This window comes from Geotrypetes seraphini, chromosome 16 (assembly GCF_902459505.1).
Source record: "Geotrypetes seraphini chromosome 16, aGeoSer1.1, whole genome shotgun sequence".
Classification (NCBI taxonomy): Eukaryota; Metazoa; Chordata; class Amphibia; order Gymnophiona; family Dermophiidae; genus Geotrypetes; species Geotrypetes seraphini.
In genome coordinates, this window is record NC_047099.1 from 37,403,382 (window position 1) to 37,421,636 (window position 18,255).

The 18,255-nt window shown below is 45.0% G+C and overlaps 1 protein-coding gene across 6 annotated transcripts in view; it reads right to left on the reverse strand.

The window, feature by feature from the left end:
- The window catches only part of LOC117350234 (dual specificity protein kinase CLK2), an 82,779-nt gene that overhangs the window by 25,185 nt on the left and 39,339 nt on the right, over window positions 1-18,255 (reverse strand). For 3 of the 6 annotated variants that reach the window (XM_033924380.1, XM_033924379.1, XM_033924377.1), the window contains exons 1-8: window positions 15,874-16,053; window positions 10,805-10,900; window positions 10,595-10,714; window positions 9,689-9,809; window positions 9,039-9,167; window positions 7,837-7,996; window positions 7,182-7,283; window positions 6,410-6,527 (exon numbers count right to left, since the gene is read on the reverse strand). In XM_033924380.1, the coding sequence (XP_033780271.1) occupies window positions 6,410-6,527; window positions 7,182-7,283; window positions 7,837-7,996; window positions 9,039-9,167; window positions 9,689-9,809; window positions 10,595-10,714; window positions 10,805-10,900; window positions 15,874-15,933 (906 nt within the window). In that variant the 5' untranslated portion in view covers window positions 15,934-16,053. Of the gene's footprint in view, window positions 1-1,982; window positions 6,089-6,409; window positions 6,528-7,181; window positions 7,284-7,836; window positions 7,997-9,038; window positions 9,168-9,688; window positions 9,810-10,594; window positions 10,715-10,804; window positions 10,901-15,873 lie in introns of those variants that run through there. The other 3 variants (XM_033924383.1, XM_033924378.1, XM_033924381.1) reach the window with 3 other exon arrangements.

Genomic DNA, 18,255 nt, shown 5'->3' on the forward strand with positions numbered 1-18,255 from the left:
TTATCTTCCGATCCTCGTCTGCATCCTGCAGCTCTCTTCCACCTGGGGTCTCACAGCTGGAAATGCCTCAGAGGTCCAGAACTGATCCATTTTTGGAAGGTGCTGCCCCCCGGTGTAAAACTGCTGCTAAGGAAGACGACGACTAGAAGCTGGAGGGAACCAAGAACCAGCAACTTGCTTGACTTTTGCAAGCCCAACCCTGGAATGCAGGGTGCAGGACTACTGCCAGATGTGCTTCCCTGGCTCTTCTTGTCCCTAGGGCAGCCTCCCCCCTGCAGACATATGGTACCTGCCCTCCCATCCCTGCAGCTCCAAGAGGATGCTGAGACAGCACTGAAGATCATCCATAGCCCACCCTCTCCATGACATCATACCACACTGCACCATGGGACTTGGGGTCCAAACAAGTGGCTTGCAAGGAGTGCTTACTGAAAGGCAAGAGAAGAGCTCTTCCAGCTCCTCCTCCCCCCCCCCTCCCCATTGAAATCAGTCTCCGTTTGTAGGCATTAATGGCATGTTTTCATAGAACAATTTGCTCCTTACCCCACCAAATCAACCTCTCTATAAAAATACATCTAGAAACTGTGCATCAACCTTTTCCTGTTTAGTGGTGGGATTGGAACCTAGAGCTCAGCATTCCACAGCTCCAAGCACAAGATGCTTCTGGCTTATTTTATCTGACTGTGCTGAGCTAGCCTTCAAAATCTTCTGCATATTATCAGAAACTGAGTAATTTAGTAGATTTTAACATTTTATCTCCAGGGCATCTTTTCATTTCCCCCTCCTCCCTTAAGATTGAAGCAGGGTGGGATGGGAATGTTTTCAGATCCTAATCCCTTCCCCCAGTATTCCCGGCTAGGCTAATGCCTCCTCTATCATCAACTTGTCTTTCATCGAGGCCCCTTGGGCATTACGCTTGTTCTTAACTGCCTTAATGGAAATTCTTGCTTTCAAGATACTGGAAGGAGCATTCAACCACAGGCTCATTTCAGTCAGCACAATAACATCACAAAGAAAAAAAAAAGGGGGATCTATTTTTAATCTCATCGCTTCAGCAGCTTACAAGCAGCAGTCCCTCACTGCTGGGTCTTGCATTCAGGAGCCTCAGCCCTTAGGGAGAAGATGGGGAGAAAGGGGTTTGCAACGCCAGGCAAGGATTAGCACTTATTTTTTCCAGGAATCTAGTTCTTTTTAGCTCACAAACAGCTGAGCATTTTTCAGTGACATGGTGCTGCACGCTGTAATGATCAGAAACTGCCCACCAGGCTCCTGCTCGTAGCCATTGAAAAGTTAGTAATAAGAAAGAGCTGATGGATCCAAGGAACGGCAGAGACATAAAGGCCTAGATTCACTAAACTTACCGTTCGTGTACTGATGGTTTTGCGATCATTCCCCGACCCGATTCTCTAAACAGCTGTGCGATCAATCTCCGATCCGCACATGCAAATGAGGGGAAATTGCCTGCATAAGTAGGAAGGCAGCGATTCACTAAGCAGAAGAAGGAACACCGATCCAAAAAGAAGCAACTTCTGAGGACCAGTCGCCTACAGTCCAGCCGACTTTCCTGCTCTCTGCCGCCCTGAAATTTGTCCCTGCAGTGCAAACCTGTGGTTTTAACTCGCAGGTTAAAAGTGTGTTCTGTTCTATTAAATTGCAGCCACCCCCCTCCCCCCCCTTTGTTTTGACCTCACATGCGGGGATCGCATCTATAGGCAAAGAGGACGGTCTGCAGCAATCCATGGGGTCGCTGTGGGGCGTGTGCCCAATCACATTCATTTGCATGAGGACTCGGAGTGAATCAGTCACCTGGCAAGACTCAGCCACGGATCGCTCAGATCGGTGAGTTCAGTGAATCTAGGCCAAAGTTACCTGGTCGCAAAACGCTCTCCATGAAAATGCTGCGAGAGACAAAACACTAATACAAGAATCGACACCGCTTCAGCTCTGTAACTCTGAGCCACTCTCCACGCTAAACAAAAGACACCAAGGCAAACCACCTTTATTCTTCAAATCAAAATTGGATTTGCAGTTTTTGGCACAGCAACAATGATGATAATAAAACAAAACCCCTGAAAAGTTATTTCCAGTTAGCCACAGGATTTAGCCTGGCAGTAAGAAAAAAAAAAAATAATAATCCAAAGATCACATTCCCATATTAGATATATTAGCAGGATGCATGGGAGCAGTACATTGCTAACTGATTAAAGACTTTCCTCTCTCAACACCTGCCAAGTATTGTTTCCAGCAGTGCTAAAAAGTGCAGGTACTTCTCCTCTCCCTCATTGTTCCTGATTGCCTCCCCTGTATCTATAAGGACTCACTTCAGCTACAAATCTAACCCCCCCTCCAGGTGCCCAGCGTTTCAGAAGAATTGTCAGTCCCCAAATTATGACCCCAGACAACTCTAACATGAAAGAAAAAAAAAGGGCAAGATTTTTTAGTAGCTCACTTCGCAAATTCACTTTTTTGCATTAACAGAAGAGTGGGAGCCCAGCAAGGTGGTAGGGGAAGGTCAGAGGCAGCAAGAGACACTGGCAGAGCAGCAGTCTGTGGACCTAATTTAGCTAAGGACCCTACAGGTTACGGTCCAGGGCAGCTCTGGAAGGCAGTGTGGCACCCTCAGCCCAGGCTAACACTGAAAAATCAGGGTTAGTGGAAACCTGCAGTTCTAACTCCGATATAGACAGTACGGTAGCAAAGAACCAACGACATAAAACCCAATACAGACTCCTTTGTGCTGGGCTAACAACGTTGGGACTCCTTCCAGCCCTGCATCAGCCCTTTAAAAGGCCAGTGGGTTCTGCCAAAGGGCCCTTTGAACGGCCCTTCAAAAGGACCAAGCAGGAAACCATGCCCGATATTCATCAAAGTTTCCACAAACCCTCGGATCAGAAGGTAAAAAAGATCCTATACATAGATAAATTAAAAGAAAAAACCCCCAAATCTTCAACAACTGGAAGGCCTTTTGTGGAGTATCCCAAGGCCCTCCACTTTCCCCAATTTTGTTCAATTTATGAGTTCATTAGGCAATATCCGCCTTGAACCGCAAGGTAATAGCGGAATAGAAATCTCTAATGTAATGTAATATCAAATTCAACGACAATGAATGCATACTATCCTACATAGATGACATCCTTCTCCTCAACCCACTAACCACCAACTGATCTGATATAACTCAAAAAAATCTCAGACAACATAGACAAAATACAAACCTGGGCTACAATCAACAAACTCAAACTAAACACATCAAAGACCAATATTCTCTGGTTTCATATACCACTAAAACCAGCTCCAACAAATATCATCCTCTCTTCAGGAAACACCCTTGCGATAGAAAAATCCTCCAAAGTGCTAAGTGTCATTCTAGACTCCACACTATCTCTTGAACCGAAAGTCTCCAACCTCTGGAAGAAGGCCATCTTCACTATGAAAGAATTGACCATACTTACATCAACCATACTTCCATCAACAACCATTTGCCATACCTGTGCAGATGCTAATCCTAATTTTCTCAATTATACTGGTTACCCATCTCATCTTGAATAAATTTCAAAAACATCCTGCATCATGTACCGCATACTTCATGGAAAATCCGCTGAACCATTTAATTCTCCTCAGCTTGGCCCTCTCTACACAGAAATCTTGTCAGAATACAGCTGAACCTCCCCTCAACAAAAAATCTCAAATATCTTTTTCAACACGTTTACATTCTCTGGCACGAAACTATGGAATGATCTCCCAACAATCATCAGATCTGAACCTAAATTCCTTACATTTCGCAAAAAACTAAAGACCTTCCTCTTTGACTCCGGATAGACTAACAAGAACTAAATCCCACAATCATCAGGGTGAACCAGACTTGGTCATAACACACTCAAGGAAACCGACTCGCGTAACCACTCTTCACTTCATCGCCACATTGGTACCAAGTACACCATCAACCGCCAGCTTGTAACTTTAGCAGACACTATCTACCTCATGACATCTTGCATCAACTGTAATAGCTCTTCTCACTGTGTTATATGTAATGTAACTGTAGGCAAGGTAATCTTCTTGTAACATTTCTGAACCCAATTTATCTCGTTGGCCGCATGATATAACAATCTTCACGTCATAGAATCACATGGTTCTATAATGCTCCTCTTCTACTTTGTTACTTTGCACTAAACTGTATTGCCAAATTTGTTCCGTAAGTCACCTTGAACCTATTCAGGCATAGTGCGACTCATAAATCCTGGATTAGATTTAGATGGTGTAGGGGCTGAAGATCGGTGCGCTCCCGCAATCGGTTCAGTGCAGTCTCAGAAATGGATCTTTCTCTCATTAGAGATATCTAACTAACTCTAGCGCCATAACATGTTATTACACCTGCTGCATTGGCTTTGATGTGGATTTAATACGGTCTTTGCTACCCTACTGGTCGGAAACCAAGTTGGTACTTGTGGCTTTGCACACCTGAGATTTTATCTCTTACTACTGCTATGGTTTTCCCTTTTTTGTGACTCCTTACTAGGAGTTAATTCCCAGCCCTTATGGAGAAATCTCCAGGGCGAAGCCTAGGCATGTTTCTCCATTCCAAAAAATAATACAGAGCCCAAAGGGTGGTGGAGAAAGGAGGGAGAGAAGATAGCACAGCACAAGGACTTGGTTTGACTAATACAGTACACTTACACAGGGCTAAGCGCTCCTCCTACTGGGTCAGAAGTGGGCTACAGATTAGCAGAGAATATTAGCATGCAAGACCCTGGGGCTCACCCTTGGCACAGAGCCACTCAGTGCCAGCCTCAGACAAACCTGTGCAAGGGGCACTAGGAAAGTAAGAAACCTGTGTAATTTGACTTTCCCAGTTTACGCATTGAATTTATTTATTTGTGTGAAGAGGCAGATGCCATCATGTGATAAATATACAGATAAAAACAGAGATGACTCCAAAGGATTAAAAGGTCTGGGCATAGCAAAGGCCACACCACATTGGAGGTGCAAAGCTGGTCATTTTAACAGGCTGCTCTCAAACTGGGCCAGGAGAGAAGGAAGCAGCCCTCTCTCTTCCAGCACAGACTATGCAAATATTCAAAATGTGAAGGGAGGGGGGGGTCACCTTTCCTTTCCTGGCAGGTTCAGTAGAATCCATGGCACATAGAGAAATGTGAAGCAGACACTCTAGTATTAACCAGCAGTCAAAAAGCAGGGCCTAGGGCAAACAGCAAGCACAGGGACCCTCCTGCCATTAACAGTGTGCCGTGGTTCCTGCCCAGAACCCCTCAGGTGTGGGAGGTAGGGGCAGAGGGGTATACAGGTGCAATTTGAAACCAACAGTAGGTCCTTCTGGTAAGAATGAATCCAATTCTCTGGAGCATTATGGTTATACCACACAATGAAGGGTAAAGCAAACCCACCTCCTCTTCCTTCCCCTCCAAATTAGCAGCATAGAAAGCCCTCCTCACCCAAGTTCAGCTAGTTCTTAAATACATTTCGATTTCTTTCCTTTGAATCAACATTTCTAAAATATTAAATAGTCCAAGTACTGAAAGGACAGCTGTTTCTTCCATCATTACAAAAAAAAAGTAAACTGTACAAAAAGAACACAAAGAGCAATGCATAGCCAAATCTGCACCAATACAGGTCAGCCACAGGTCCTTCAGCTGGTGTCGGGGACAGCACCTCCTGCCTCAGGCACTCGGCACCAGCAGAGCCTCTGCACCCTCTGGCTAGGTTACAGACAGTAAGTGCTTCTATTACACAGGCAGGTGAAGCTGGAAGCTGCTTTCAGTTTGGTTAATACAGCATTATGTCATCCAATGAATGTGAGTGCCCCATATGCTCTCTTCAAAGAAGAGAGAAAAAAAAAAAGGGTGAGGAGAAGGGAGACAGCTTGAATGAAAGCAATCTCAAGACCATTATTCATTATGCATATAAATATAAAACATGTCCCGTTCAGCCTCCAGACACACCCCTGCTATGGCTGCATTGTACTGCGGGCGGCTCCTGCTGCCGCATTCCGCACAGCCTGACTGGAGAACACTCCCGTGGTAAACTCCTCCTGTGCTTTCTGGAAGCTGGCGCCCGTCCGGCGGTACATAGAATGGATCTGAAAGTAGAGGAAGGCAAAATGGAATCAAACGGGCTTCTGGGTGCTGAGCTGCGCCACTCTCTCGGGGCAGCGCCAAAGAACCACAGAACCTGAGCCACGAAAAGCATACACAGAGTGCCCAGTTTGCTTCCTTTAGTTAAATGGTTCCAGCGCTCGGTTTCAAGCGCCGTTAGTATTCGGTTCCAGCACAGCACAAGTCACTCGCTCACACAAACCCATCCTGGTACAGGACAGAGAAAAGGCTGGCAGTGGTTTGTGCGTTATTAGCTTTTGTCTGCATGGGGGAGGGGGGTGACCCTACCCCTGAGAAATACTTACTCTCTTCAGCATGACAATGCCTAGGACTGAAGTGGCTGTGAAAAACAAAGCCACAATCATCATAATAATAGCTACAGCCAGGTTCTTCTTGATGGCGGCGAGACTTGCTATCCAGCCACTAGAAGAAAGAATAAGAAAATAATATATTTGTTTTAAAAGAGGATCCTGTACCAAGCATCACCCGCTCCCTCCCTGACTGAAGCCTTGGGTGGGGAGGGGGTTCTCTCAAACTGGCTTAGGGCATCAGAGAGTAACAAAAATGACAAAGACTAGGGGGACACTCGATGAAGTTAAAGGGAAATACTTTTAAAACCAACAGGAGATTTTTTTTTTCACTCCGAAAATAGTTAAGCTCTAGAACGCATTTGCCAGGGGTTGTGGTAAGAGTGGATAGCGTAGCTGGTTTTAAGAAAGGTTTGGACAAGTTCCTGGAGGAAAAGTCCATAGTCTGTTATTGAGAAAGACATGGGGGAAGCCACTGCTTGCCCTGGATCGGTAGCATGGAATATTGCTACTCCTTGGGTTTTGGCCAGGTACTAGTGGCCTGGATTGGCCACCGTGAGAACAGGCTACTGGGCTTGATGGACCATTGGTCTGACCCAGTAAGGCTATTCTTATGCTCTTAGCATAGGGAGGGGCAGGAAATTAGCCCCTCACACCTCTCTGACAACAGTAGAGAACACAAGGGAAGAGCAGCCACAGGGTTCTCTGCATCTGGCATGAACACAAAAGGACAGGGGTCAGTGAATGGAACATCCTGCCAGCCCCTCACCTGAAGCCCCAGCCTGGGATCCCAATGGTCTGAAGCACATAAATTATGTCCTGAACGAAGAAGATAAAAAAGAATACAAAGAAGTTGAAGGAACTGTCACTCCTGTGTTAAAAGAGAGAGAGAGAGAGAAAAAAAAAATAATGAATGTGGGAATCATAGGTTCACTGCATGAGTGTCAGATGGCTCTGATTTAACAGGGGGGGGAATCGCTGTGAAGCAAGTTATCAAAACAAGGAAAATTAGCTGCACAGACTGGACATCCCCCACCTCTAAAAATGGCAAATGCCTTGCCCAGGGTTCTGAGGGTTTTCCCAGCAACCTGCATTCATACTGAGATCACTGCAGAACCATGGAAGCAGCCCCCCAATACCCCCACTCCCGATGTCCTGCTCCTGGAGTTTTGCTGGCTGAAACATGGAGCACTTGCAGTGTTAAATGTTCACTGCTGTAATCAATTTTGCAGAACACCCGAGATCTTGTGGGCAATTAGTCCTGGTAGGCAGCCCACTGGAGTGGTAACATCACTCAACTGAGCACCCCCAAAAGGGGAGGGGGAGCAGGGAAGGCAGCTTAGAGGCACAAGAGCCTGTGACAGATTTCCCTCATCTCGCCTCCCTCCCTCCTTCAAGTTTTCCCGTTCTAGTACGGTACATACCTAACAGCTTTGTACAGTGGCCTGTACCAACAGACAAAGGAGCAAGGGGTGAAGAGGAGTGCCCAGAGGATGGAGAGGCCGAAGCTAGAGCCCATAGAGCTGTCCACACAGAACCAGGCCAGAGAGGCGAGGAAGTTCAGGAAGAGGGTGGCTGCACTGACTGAAAGAGAACCAGGGACATCTTAGTATACCTTATGCAACCAGTTCAACCAGTCATTCCTGTCCATACTGCTCTAGGATGGACCCCAGCATCCAGAGCTACAAACCAGACCCCAGCAGGCTGCCCCCACCCCCCAACACACACACACACACACATCTAGGTTAACACTAGAAACCAGTCTCCAGCAGGCTGTTCCCCACCCCCAGGTCAGCTTTTGTCTGTCTCTCTTTTTAGATGAGCACACATCTCACACCCAGCTCTCCTCGTCTCCTCTTAGGCTTTTTTTAACCTTGCAAGCTGGTACCAGATCACCACTAGTCTCCTGGCATGGCTCTAGTTGATTTCAGAGCTTTTAACCTGTTGGTATCAGTCCCTTTAACTCTGATCTCCAGAATCCTTTATTTTTTTCCCCTCAATCTCCAAGAGAGTAAAGCATGTGTTTGGAGAAGAGTGAGCGGTTTTGCCTTCAGTAATGCAGTCTCCCCTCCCTACTCCCACTACTGACCCGTAGAGCTGTCCCCAGCGCATTTCAATGTTCCTTCGGCATCCACCACTTTCTCAGTAAAGATGTACTTCCTCCTGCCCTTCACAAAGTTTCTTTCATAGTCTCCTCTTCCCTCCTCTCTCAGACCCAGCCCTGAAAGCATCTCATGGGAGACCTGTATAAGGGCAGTATTCCTGCTGCAGGTCCTGAGTTTTCCTCGCCACTTTGTGAAACCATCTTGCTCCCTGCATCAAACAAGGCAGACTAAGGAGTCGCCTTCTCTGAACATCTGACCAATATGTGCCAAGGGAGTTTTGCATCCAGATGCAGGATGTTACATGGAAGTTTGACGAGCTTTCTACTCAAAAGAGGCCAGACAAGTTTTATTAATAAAATAAGCATTTCCAAAACTGTGACTCTTCATGCATTGCGTACATATCCCCTGTTGTATAGCTACTGTTTCAATTGCAGACAGACAGACTAGTCCCTATACAAAGGGATCAAGGCTGACACCATACAAAGAAAGCAGGCACCCTCTCTCCCCGAACCCACACTCACATGTCCACAGATAGTACATTGTGAAAACCGTTTTCTGGAATTCTTGTGGGATCTCCACTGAAATGTCCTGGTAAAAGCAGGGCTGAATAGGACAGAAGGATGGCAATGGAGGCCAATTATTCTGCCGAACTGCAAAAGTACAGACAAGGGGTTACAAAGGAAATCTGCAACCACAATCCTAGGGTTTCTCCTAGCAAACATAGGTGGTACCCCTCCACCCCATCACAGCTAAGCAGAGTGATCTTTCAACCCCATGCTCAACCCCCAAATCAGCTCCTAGACGGGACTTGTCTTCCACTTTTTAAGTACAGCATTTATAAAGCAAGGCTAGGCAAAACACCGGCCTTCAGTCGGAGCAGAGAATGAAGACAAAAGGCCTGAGTTTTTCCTGCCTCCCAGGAATTGATGCCCAGATTGTAACCAGCCCCCAATTCTTATGCCTCTTCTGCTATTCTCATTCACCAGCAGCTTTAGACTACATCACTGCCCGAGCAGCAGTCGGTCTCGGGACAGAACAGCTCCTTCTCATATACAAGAATACATGCTTATTTCTGGGGTAGGCTGACTCTAGATACTTATGGTGGTTCCTTGGTCACATGATCCTGCGATCTGTTGGTATCTGGCTGGATATTAGGCAATGGACGTCATACCTGCAGCATTTCCGAGTGTGGCGCTCTGGAGCTCCCGCTCCCTCCTGTCCAGTTCCGCTGCTTTCCTATTAAGCTCTTCCTGCTTCCGTAATAAATCTGCCGTGGCAGCAGCTGTGGCCTCCTATCTCAATACAAGTGGAGCAAAAAAAGAGCACTTAGTATATGCCTTTCGCTGTTTTATAAACCCTCTTCACCCACATTAGCTCAACTTTAGAGCTCAAGGGGTGCTTTACTAATAAAATTCAGCTGGTTAACCTCTCCCCTCCCCTCCCCCCAAAAAACCCTCTACTGCAGGGGTGTCCAACCTGTGGCCCTGTGAAGTATTTTGTGTGGCCCTGGTCGAGGGCAATGCAGTGTTTTCCTCTGCTGCCCCCTGGTGTTTACCATCTTGCCGGCTCCCTCCTCTGTCTTGCTGCAGCGTTTGTGCGGCCCCAAGAAATATTTTTCCAGCCAATGCGGCCCAGGGAAGCCAAAAGGTTGGACACCCCTGCTCTACTGCATCCTCTGCATATTCTCACTAGGTATTCTGCACAGCTGCAACTAGCCACCCAGGGCAGGATGGTTTAGCAGAGGATGGCATGGAAGAGAAAGCCAGAGGAGACAGCCCCCTCCTTTGCTCAGCAGAGAAGGGGCAGAACTTCTCTTCCTACAGTATACCCTGTGCTTTCACTCTCGCAGATAGGTCTTCCCAATCTGTGAAACAGTCCTCACATTTCCCGTGTCTGGGTAACATCTGCTCCCTAAATACTGCTCTCATGTCCCCTTCAGTCATACAGAAATCCGATGATTGCTTTCCCAGCTGCCCTCTAATTCAAACAGAAAGGAATCCGTATACTACCGACACCTTTGCTTGTCTCATTCAAACTCTATGAAGAATGTGAATAAAGAGGCCCTCCGGTGGTGTACCTGACTTCCATAGGAGCCATAGTTCTTGGGCTCATTGGCACTGGGTTTCCTGGGGGGCTGCACAGTTTCAGTAGGTGGCTGAGGCATGTTAGTCGGTGGCTGGTAAGGTGGTGGAGGTTGCTATGGAGTAAATGAAAAAAAGCGCTATTAAGGCACAAATGCACCAGCACACAGACCTGAAGCTTTGAAAGTGCCAGACAGCCAAGTCACCTGCATGTCTCTCCTTTCCCCTTGACTATCAAAAGGATTGTAAACATCCAGTGTGGCATACTGTGAACTCGGCTTCTGTTCCATCACTGAAGGATCCTATAGCAGAAAGAAGGATTAATATGACCCCAGCGTGTTCTGGGTGAACTGGCTCTATTTCACCTCTAGAGGGAGCATGTATTATAAGAGCTGCTTTCTACCCCCCCCCCCCAAGCATCTTGATATCATCTAAGGAATTTCTAGTACCATGCATGCAGTGTGCTTTATGCATGCAATGTCTGAAACCAAGTTCTAATAACCGACAACAATAAAATATGAGCCCTGGGATGGAGGAGCCTCAAGCCACTCGGGGACAAGAACAGGGTTGAAAGTAATGTCCGAGGAGTAATGAAAGTTAGGATCGAGAAGCAGCCTGATCCTCAGCGTGGGAAGGAGATAATGGTTCAAGCCCTGCTCTGGGGGAACATGTGTGAGGATCACCCTATGGTTTCCTTTCAGGTGCTACTGATCAGATTGGAAGAGAAGTTAAGGAGGGGTCGTCGTCACATAGATTCTGATAAAAGTAATGTGACTTTGATCAGAGGGTATAGATGTGCTGGCAGCAAGCTCCGATTCAGATCAGACGACTGTTGGGTGGAATAAGGTACTGTGGCCCCAGAGCTGGCCATTATAAGACCCTGGAGTACAGATTAGTGGTAGAGAGCATATCGTACTTTGATTACTGCAACACTTATTGATAGGCTGGGTGAAATCTTTACAGATAGCATAGAATATTGTAGCACGAACAGTTCTGGGGCAATCCAGGAAGGGTCCCATTATACCTATGCTTCAGACTTTGCACTGGCTGCCTACTGAATTTTAGAATTTGCTATAAGATTATAATGCTGGTATTAAAAACCATACTTAACAAGATATCCCCAGCGGTTGTGGCTACTTGGCACTTACATCAGCCTTCCCACTCATTGCTACCTTAACGGACATGCCTTCATTTCAAATGATATGCCTTGAACACAACATAACACCCGATATCTAGACCACATAACCATAAGTTCGATGCAGTTTACAAAAGATTATCAATAAAGAAAATTACACAAGTCACAATGATATCTATTCAGTCAGGTGTTTAGAAAAGAGAAATGATTTCTAAAATGTTCAAAAGAGCAAGATGTAAACAATATCAATCTAAATTCTGCTTGGTATGAAAGTGTATGATCAAGAAATTCTTACTTTTGCAATCCTGCACCGATGGAAAGATAAAAAGGGCATGTGATCTCCTACTATTTTTATTAGCTAAATAAAGACAGCCCAACTTGAAATGACACGAGCCTCCACAGGAAGCCAATGCAACGCACGATAAAAAGGTGTCACATGATCATATTTCTTCAGGCCATAGATCGGTCTTCTATTTTTTTATATATATAGCTGGTCCAATACTTTGGAACACAGTGTCTTCTAACGTACGAGCACAGATAAGACATTAAAAAAAAGTAAAATCAAATTGAAAACTGGATAGACAGTCTATAGATGTTTTGATCCAATATTGCAAACAGTGCAGGTCATCATTTTATTTTGCATTTGTTGTTGTATGTGCTCCTAGTTTGTTATATTTTCAATGGAAATGTATGTGATCCACCTAGAATGGTAGAGAGTGCGAAACAGGAACAAAAACACTGTGGAGACGACAATGTCCAAGATCCTCACTATCAAAGCCTTATGTAGCTCAGATCCAAAAGACTATCTCTCTTTGCTTGTCGACTGCTTAGATTTAAAATTATCCCTATCTAAGGTAGCAACATAATGTTGCCACTGACTATATGCATACAGTGTTCCTAGATTTGTTCCAACCCCCAAATCAGGTAAGTGTACCATAGCACCATCTGCTTGTAGAATGTGTTCCAATCTAGTGATCTCCTTCCTTTCCCATTCTCTAAAAGTGGCATTGTCCATACTCTGTAAGAATTGAGTATTGCCCCAAATAGGCAATAAATCCAAACAGCTACAGGCCACTCCCCAATATCTAGTTAGATCTTTCCAGTTTGCATAGGGGGGTGTATCAAAACACTCCTCCATAAGTGCGCAGATCTACAGGGGCCTGTAGAAGAAAAACAATGTATTGCAAGGGTCAAAACTATCCATTTCAATCTTTCTAAGAAGTATAATCCTGCCTTTCCATAATTCAGTTGCCCAGATGTCAAAGCAAACAGGCCTGATATATTTTTTTAGACCTAACTGCAGGTAGTTTCAAAGGATTTGGTTTTCAATAGCTTACAGTACAAAGAACATAAGAACATAAGCAGTGCCTCCGCCGGGTCAGACCATAGGTCCATCCTGCCCGGCAGTCCGCTCCCGCGGCGGCCCGAACAGGTCACGGCCTGTCTGAGTCACCATAAGGGGCCCCCTTGCCACCTTGGTTTCCCATTGAGTTCTATCTTCCCATCGAAGTCCTAACCCTCCGGTCTTGCACATGCACGACCAGAGCAGGCCGCATGTATCAGGGATTTCTATTTACAACCTCTGTGTGAAGTGCTGGAAAGAGTAAGACTGGATTTTAGGATCTATACTATGCAAATGATATTATGTTTTCTTTGCTTTTTCAGCTACGGCATTGGTAACGAGTGCTTTTCGGATTTCAGAATGGCAAGGCTTAATCATTTTAGGTAAAAGTGTGATGTTCGTTCCTGATGCGATCAACACATTTGGAACAATTTTACCCAGGTATGTGAGCAAGTTTAATATTCAAGGATAATGCTGCAATGCCAAATCAACTTTAAAGCCACAGGAAAAATCTGCAGTTTAAAAATCGCTGCATGTTATGAATAAAAGACTTCCGAGACACTCAAAGATTGGGTGACTCGTTAGCTTTTATACTATCTAATTAGGCCTAGTTATATTTTAGTATCTTTTGTCATTTTGTACACCGTATCATACCCTATAGTTCAGAAGGGTTTACAAATCAATACATTTCCTAAATAAAATTGATCCGAAACTATCAAAAAATTTTTACCAGGTACTTGTAACCTTCACTGCTGGAAAAAGGACATTGGGGTAGATGAATGCAACCCTTATGGTCTTTGCGTCTCCCTGAGCCTCCTCTTCTTCAGGGTATTGCATATGACATTTATATGTTATTAAGCCAGTATTGGCATCTTTAGCTACAGCAATGAATAAATGGAGTGGTTAAACAATCAACTCTAACAATAATAATAACTACATCAAGGCCATGATGGCATCTAGCAAATCAAATTTAGATCAATCAATGCTAGAAATATATTCGTAAGAATAGTAATATTAAATCACAATCCCTATTGAGTATTTAAAGAAAACAATAATAATAATAGTTAATTAAAATTAGTGATAACAATAATTTCAGGGAATAAAACTAAGCAGATTAATATATTTATTGGTAGGGGGTGGTGGACGTAGATGATTACAACAACATACAAGACAGGAACTTGTAATGGTATATATCATAAGAGGTTCCAAAGACTGAAGTCTGTATAATTTATGATATGTCCACCACTGTTAAACATAGAAATAGACGGCAGATAAGGGCCACGGCCCATCTAGTCTGCCCAATAGGGATTGTGATTTAATATTACTATTCTTACGAATATATTTTTAGCATCGATTGATCTAAATTTGATTTGCTAGATGCCATCATGGCCTTGATGTAGTTATTAATATTCTTAGAGTTGATTGTTTAACCACTCCATTTATACATTGCATTATCTTCCCTCTCATCTCTTTTCGTTAACAATTACTTGATCTATAGGATTGATATATACTTAAGGCCTTACTATATATTATCTCTAGCTACAGCAGCACACAAAGTTTAAAGTACTAGTGATGCTATATAAATGGACTGACTAGGAGAGATAGTCCTGTCTTTAGTTATACCTATATCAAAATAACTGGTGTTGTGCAATTCCCAATCTGTCTTTGGAACTGTTGGTGATCCCCAGCAGTTAAGCATGTTTGATTTTCAGATTGTGTATATGGCATTCTCTACCTGTTTATTCATGATTGTCATTCTTCAATCTTCAAACTCTTCATAAAATTTTTAATTTACAGAATTTTATGCCACGTTAATGTTTTTGACAATGTGTATGTGGGTATATACATTTCTGTCATAAGTTTTTATTGTGAGCTATCTAGAATATATAATCCAGTATATATAAATTTGAATTAAATAAATTAATAACCCTGGATGTGGAGATGGGGTTTAAAATTATGGTCCTGATTCTATGGGCCAGGGTGAGGTGGTGGTAAGTTTACAGAATTATAACTGATTTGAGAGAAAGAGGGTGTATGTATGTGTGTGTGTGTGTGTGTGTATATAATACATTTAGAACCATGACTCTTGGGGTGGGAGGGGTAATATGTTTATGGTTCAGATTATAATCGTTTTTGTGTGTTTAGGGTTGGGTTAGGGACAGTAAAGGCTATGATGGTCCCTATAATAACCACAGTTAGGCGTTATAATCTAATTTATGGTTATGTGGTCTGAGCACTTTACTACTAGACTATACATGTTTAGATGTATAGTGATTAATCATTAGAAGAGCTGTGATAGGTTGGTGTGCTGTGTATGGTTCAGATAGAACATTTTTTTTTTACTTAAATAGGGACAAGCCTCAGATTATGGAGTGAATTTTCCCATTTTGGGATTTCTTCCAAGAGAAAGAAGGCTTGTCCCTTAATCTGAGGCTTGTCCCTGTTTGTTTAAGTAAAAAATAAAAATAAAAAATGTTCTACAGCTCATTCTGACTTTTTTAATGGTATATATATATATATATATATTTTTTTTTTTTAATCAATAGATAACCACTTAGCTTTTAGTTTCTTACGGTTCAGATAGCACATAATAGGGCTATAATTCAGATGAGGGGAAGGCATAATAGGATTCTGGTCTTGATTTGGGGTGGGGGGGGGGTAAGGATAGGTAATAGGGCCCTGCTTCTGTTTAAGAGGTTTTGCTCTTGCTGGGGGATGGGTGGGTGAGGGGTTCTGCTCCTGTGATGGGGGCAACGGAAGGAGGTGTTGCCAGGGTCTCTCTCTCCCCCCCCCCTTACCTGGAACGGGTTTTCCATACCCTCAGGCTCCACGAACGGGTTCAGGTCCCGCTCAGCCATACCAGTTCTACTTCCGGTCCCGCTGCCGCCACTTCCGGGACCGCGAGCAGAGCCGGACCTCAGCAGCCACTTTCCGTTACAGCTAGGCGCAGCCGGCTCCGCCCCCCTCCCCTTCCCCAAGTCACGCGCCCGATATAGCATCACGTGAGCCCCTCTCGCCCAACCCCCGGCCGCTGAGGGCGCGCTCCAGGCGGAAGGACGCGGCGGAAGTGGCGTCATCCCGGCGCACGCCACGCACACGCTCCCCAGAGCGCTGCGCGGTTAGGTTGCACTGTGCAAATGTAACCCAGCAGAGAGGCAAGCGGTTAGGTTGCACTGTGCAAATGTAACCCAGCAGAGAGGCAAGCGGTTAGGTTGCACTGTGCAAATGTAACCCAGCAGAGGCAAGAACAATGTAGCCATTGCACAAAGGCCGGGGAGGGGGGGATCATGGATTGAGGCTCCTTCAGGAACCCTGCAATCTAGCAACCCCCCACCTCGAGGGCAGCTGCCAGAGCTCTTCCAGGGCACCTGAGGCAGGGAAGGTGCAGCTTGGAAATGTTATTAAAAACCCATTTTTTTCCTCAACAGGCCTTTGGGAATCATGCTCTCAAACTGAGGGTCTGTTATGTATTTAAGAGTGTAATAATCTATCCTAAAATGTCATTCTTCTCCTTGCTCCATTCAATTTTTAATCTGGACCTGCTAAAGCAGAATGCCAAGGGCTTGAAACTTAAGAAACACCATCTCAGGCAATATCTACTAAAACTCTCAGCTATTCTAACCCCTGAAAGGGAACCAAATGGCTCTGGCTGAGTTCACCCCCCATGCCAAGAGCTGAGGTACATGGGAGGTGGCAGAGGGGAGAAGTGAAGGGCCACTACTTGGAGTGGAGGGTCACGATTGGTGTTCCGCAGGGGTCGGTGCTATTCAATGTATTTATAAATGATCTAGAAACAGGGACGAAGTGCGATGTAATAAAAATGGCAGACGACACCACACTATTTAATGGGGCTAGGACTAAAGAGGGCTGCAAAGAATTACAAAGGGACCTGAACAAACTAGGGGAGTGGGCGACGAGATGGCAGATGAAGTTCAATGTAGAGAAATGTAAAGTCTTGCATGTAGGAAACAAAAATCCAAGGTACAACTACACAATGGGAGGGCAGGTAATGGGAGAAAGTAGCCAAGAGAAGGACTTGGGGGGTACTGGTAGATAAGACAATGAAACCGTCAGCACAGTGCACAGCGGCCTCTAAGAAGGCAAATAGAATGCTAGGTATTATCAAGAAAGGTATTACGAAAGAAGTTATCCTGCCGTTGTATCGGGCGATGGTGCGCCCGCATCTGGAGTACTGCGTCCAATATTGGTCGCCGTACCTTAAGAAGGATATGGCAATACTCGGGATGGTTCAGAAAACAGCAGCGAGATTGATAAAAGGTATGGAAAACCTTTCATATGCTGAAAGATTGGAGAAACTGGGGCTTTTTTCCCTGGAAAAGCAGAGGCTTAGACTTACAAGATCATGAAGGGCGTAGAGAAAATGGAGAGGGACAGATTCTTCAAACTTTTGAAGACTACAAGAACGAGAGGGCATTTGGATAAATTAAGAGGAGACAGATTCAGAACCAATGCTAGGAAGTTCTTCACCCAGGGGGTGGCGGACATCTGGAATGCACTTCCAGAGGGCGTGGTAGGACAGAGTACAGTATTGAGTTTCAAGAAAGGATTAGATGTTTTCCTGAAGGAAAAGGGGATTGAAGGGTATAGATAAGAGGATTAATATGCAGGTCCTGGACCTGATGGGCCACCACATGAGCAGACTGCTGGATATGATGGACCTCTGGTCTGACCCAGCAGAGGCACTGCTTATGTTAAGAACATAAGAAGCGCCATCTCCGGATCAGACCTTCGGTCCATCAAGTCCGGCGATCCACACACGCGGAGGCCCTGCTAGGTATACACCTGTTCTTATGTTCCTTCGCCGAGTTGGCCTTGATTTGTCAATCAAAGTAGGATACACTATGATATCCTAGAAAGCAATGTTACTTACCGTAACAGTTGTTATCCAGGGACAGCAGGCAGCTATTCTCACTAGTGGGTGATGTCATCAGACAGAGCCCCGGTACGGACGTCTCACAAGCACGTGTTGCTTGTAGAAACTTAAAGTTTCTAGATGCCCGCACCGCGCATGCGCCGGTGCCTTCCTACCCGGAGATCCGGGCGTGTCTCCTCAGTTCAGGTAGCTAGCCTGAGAAGCCAACCCAGGGGAGGTGGGTGGGACGTGAGAATAGCTGCCTGCTGTCCCTGGATAACAACTGTTACGGTAAGTAACATTGCTT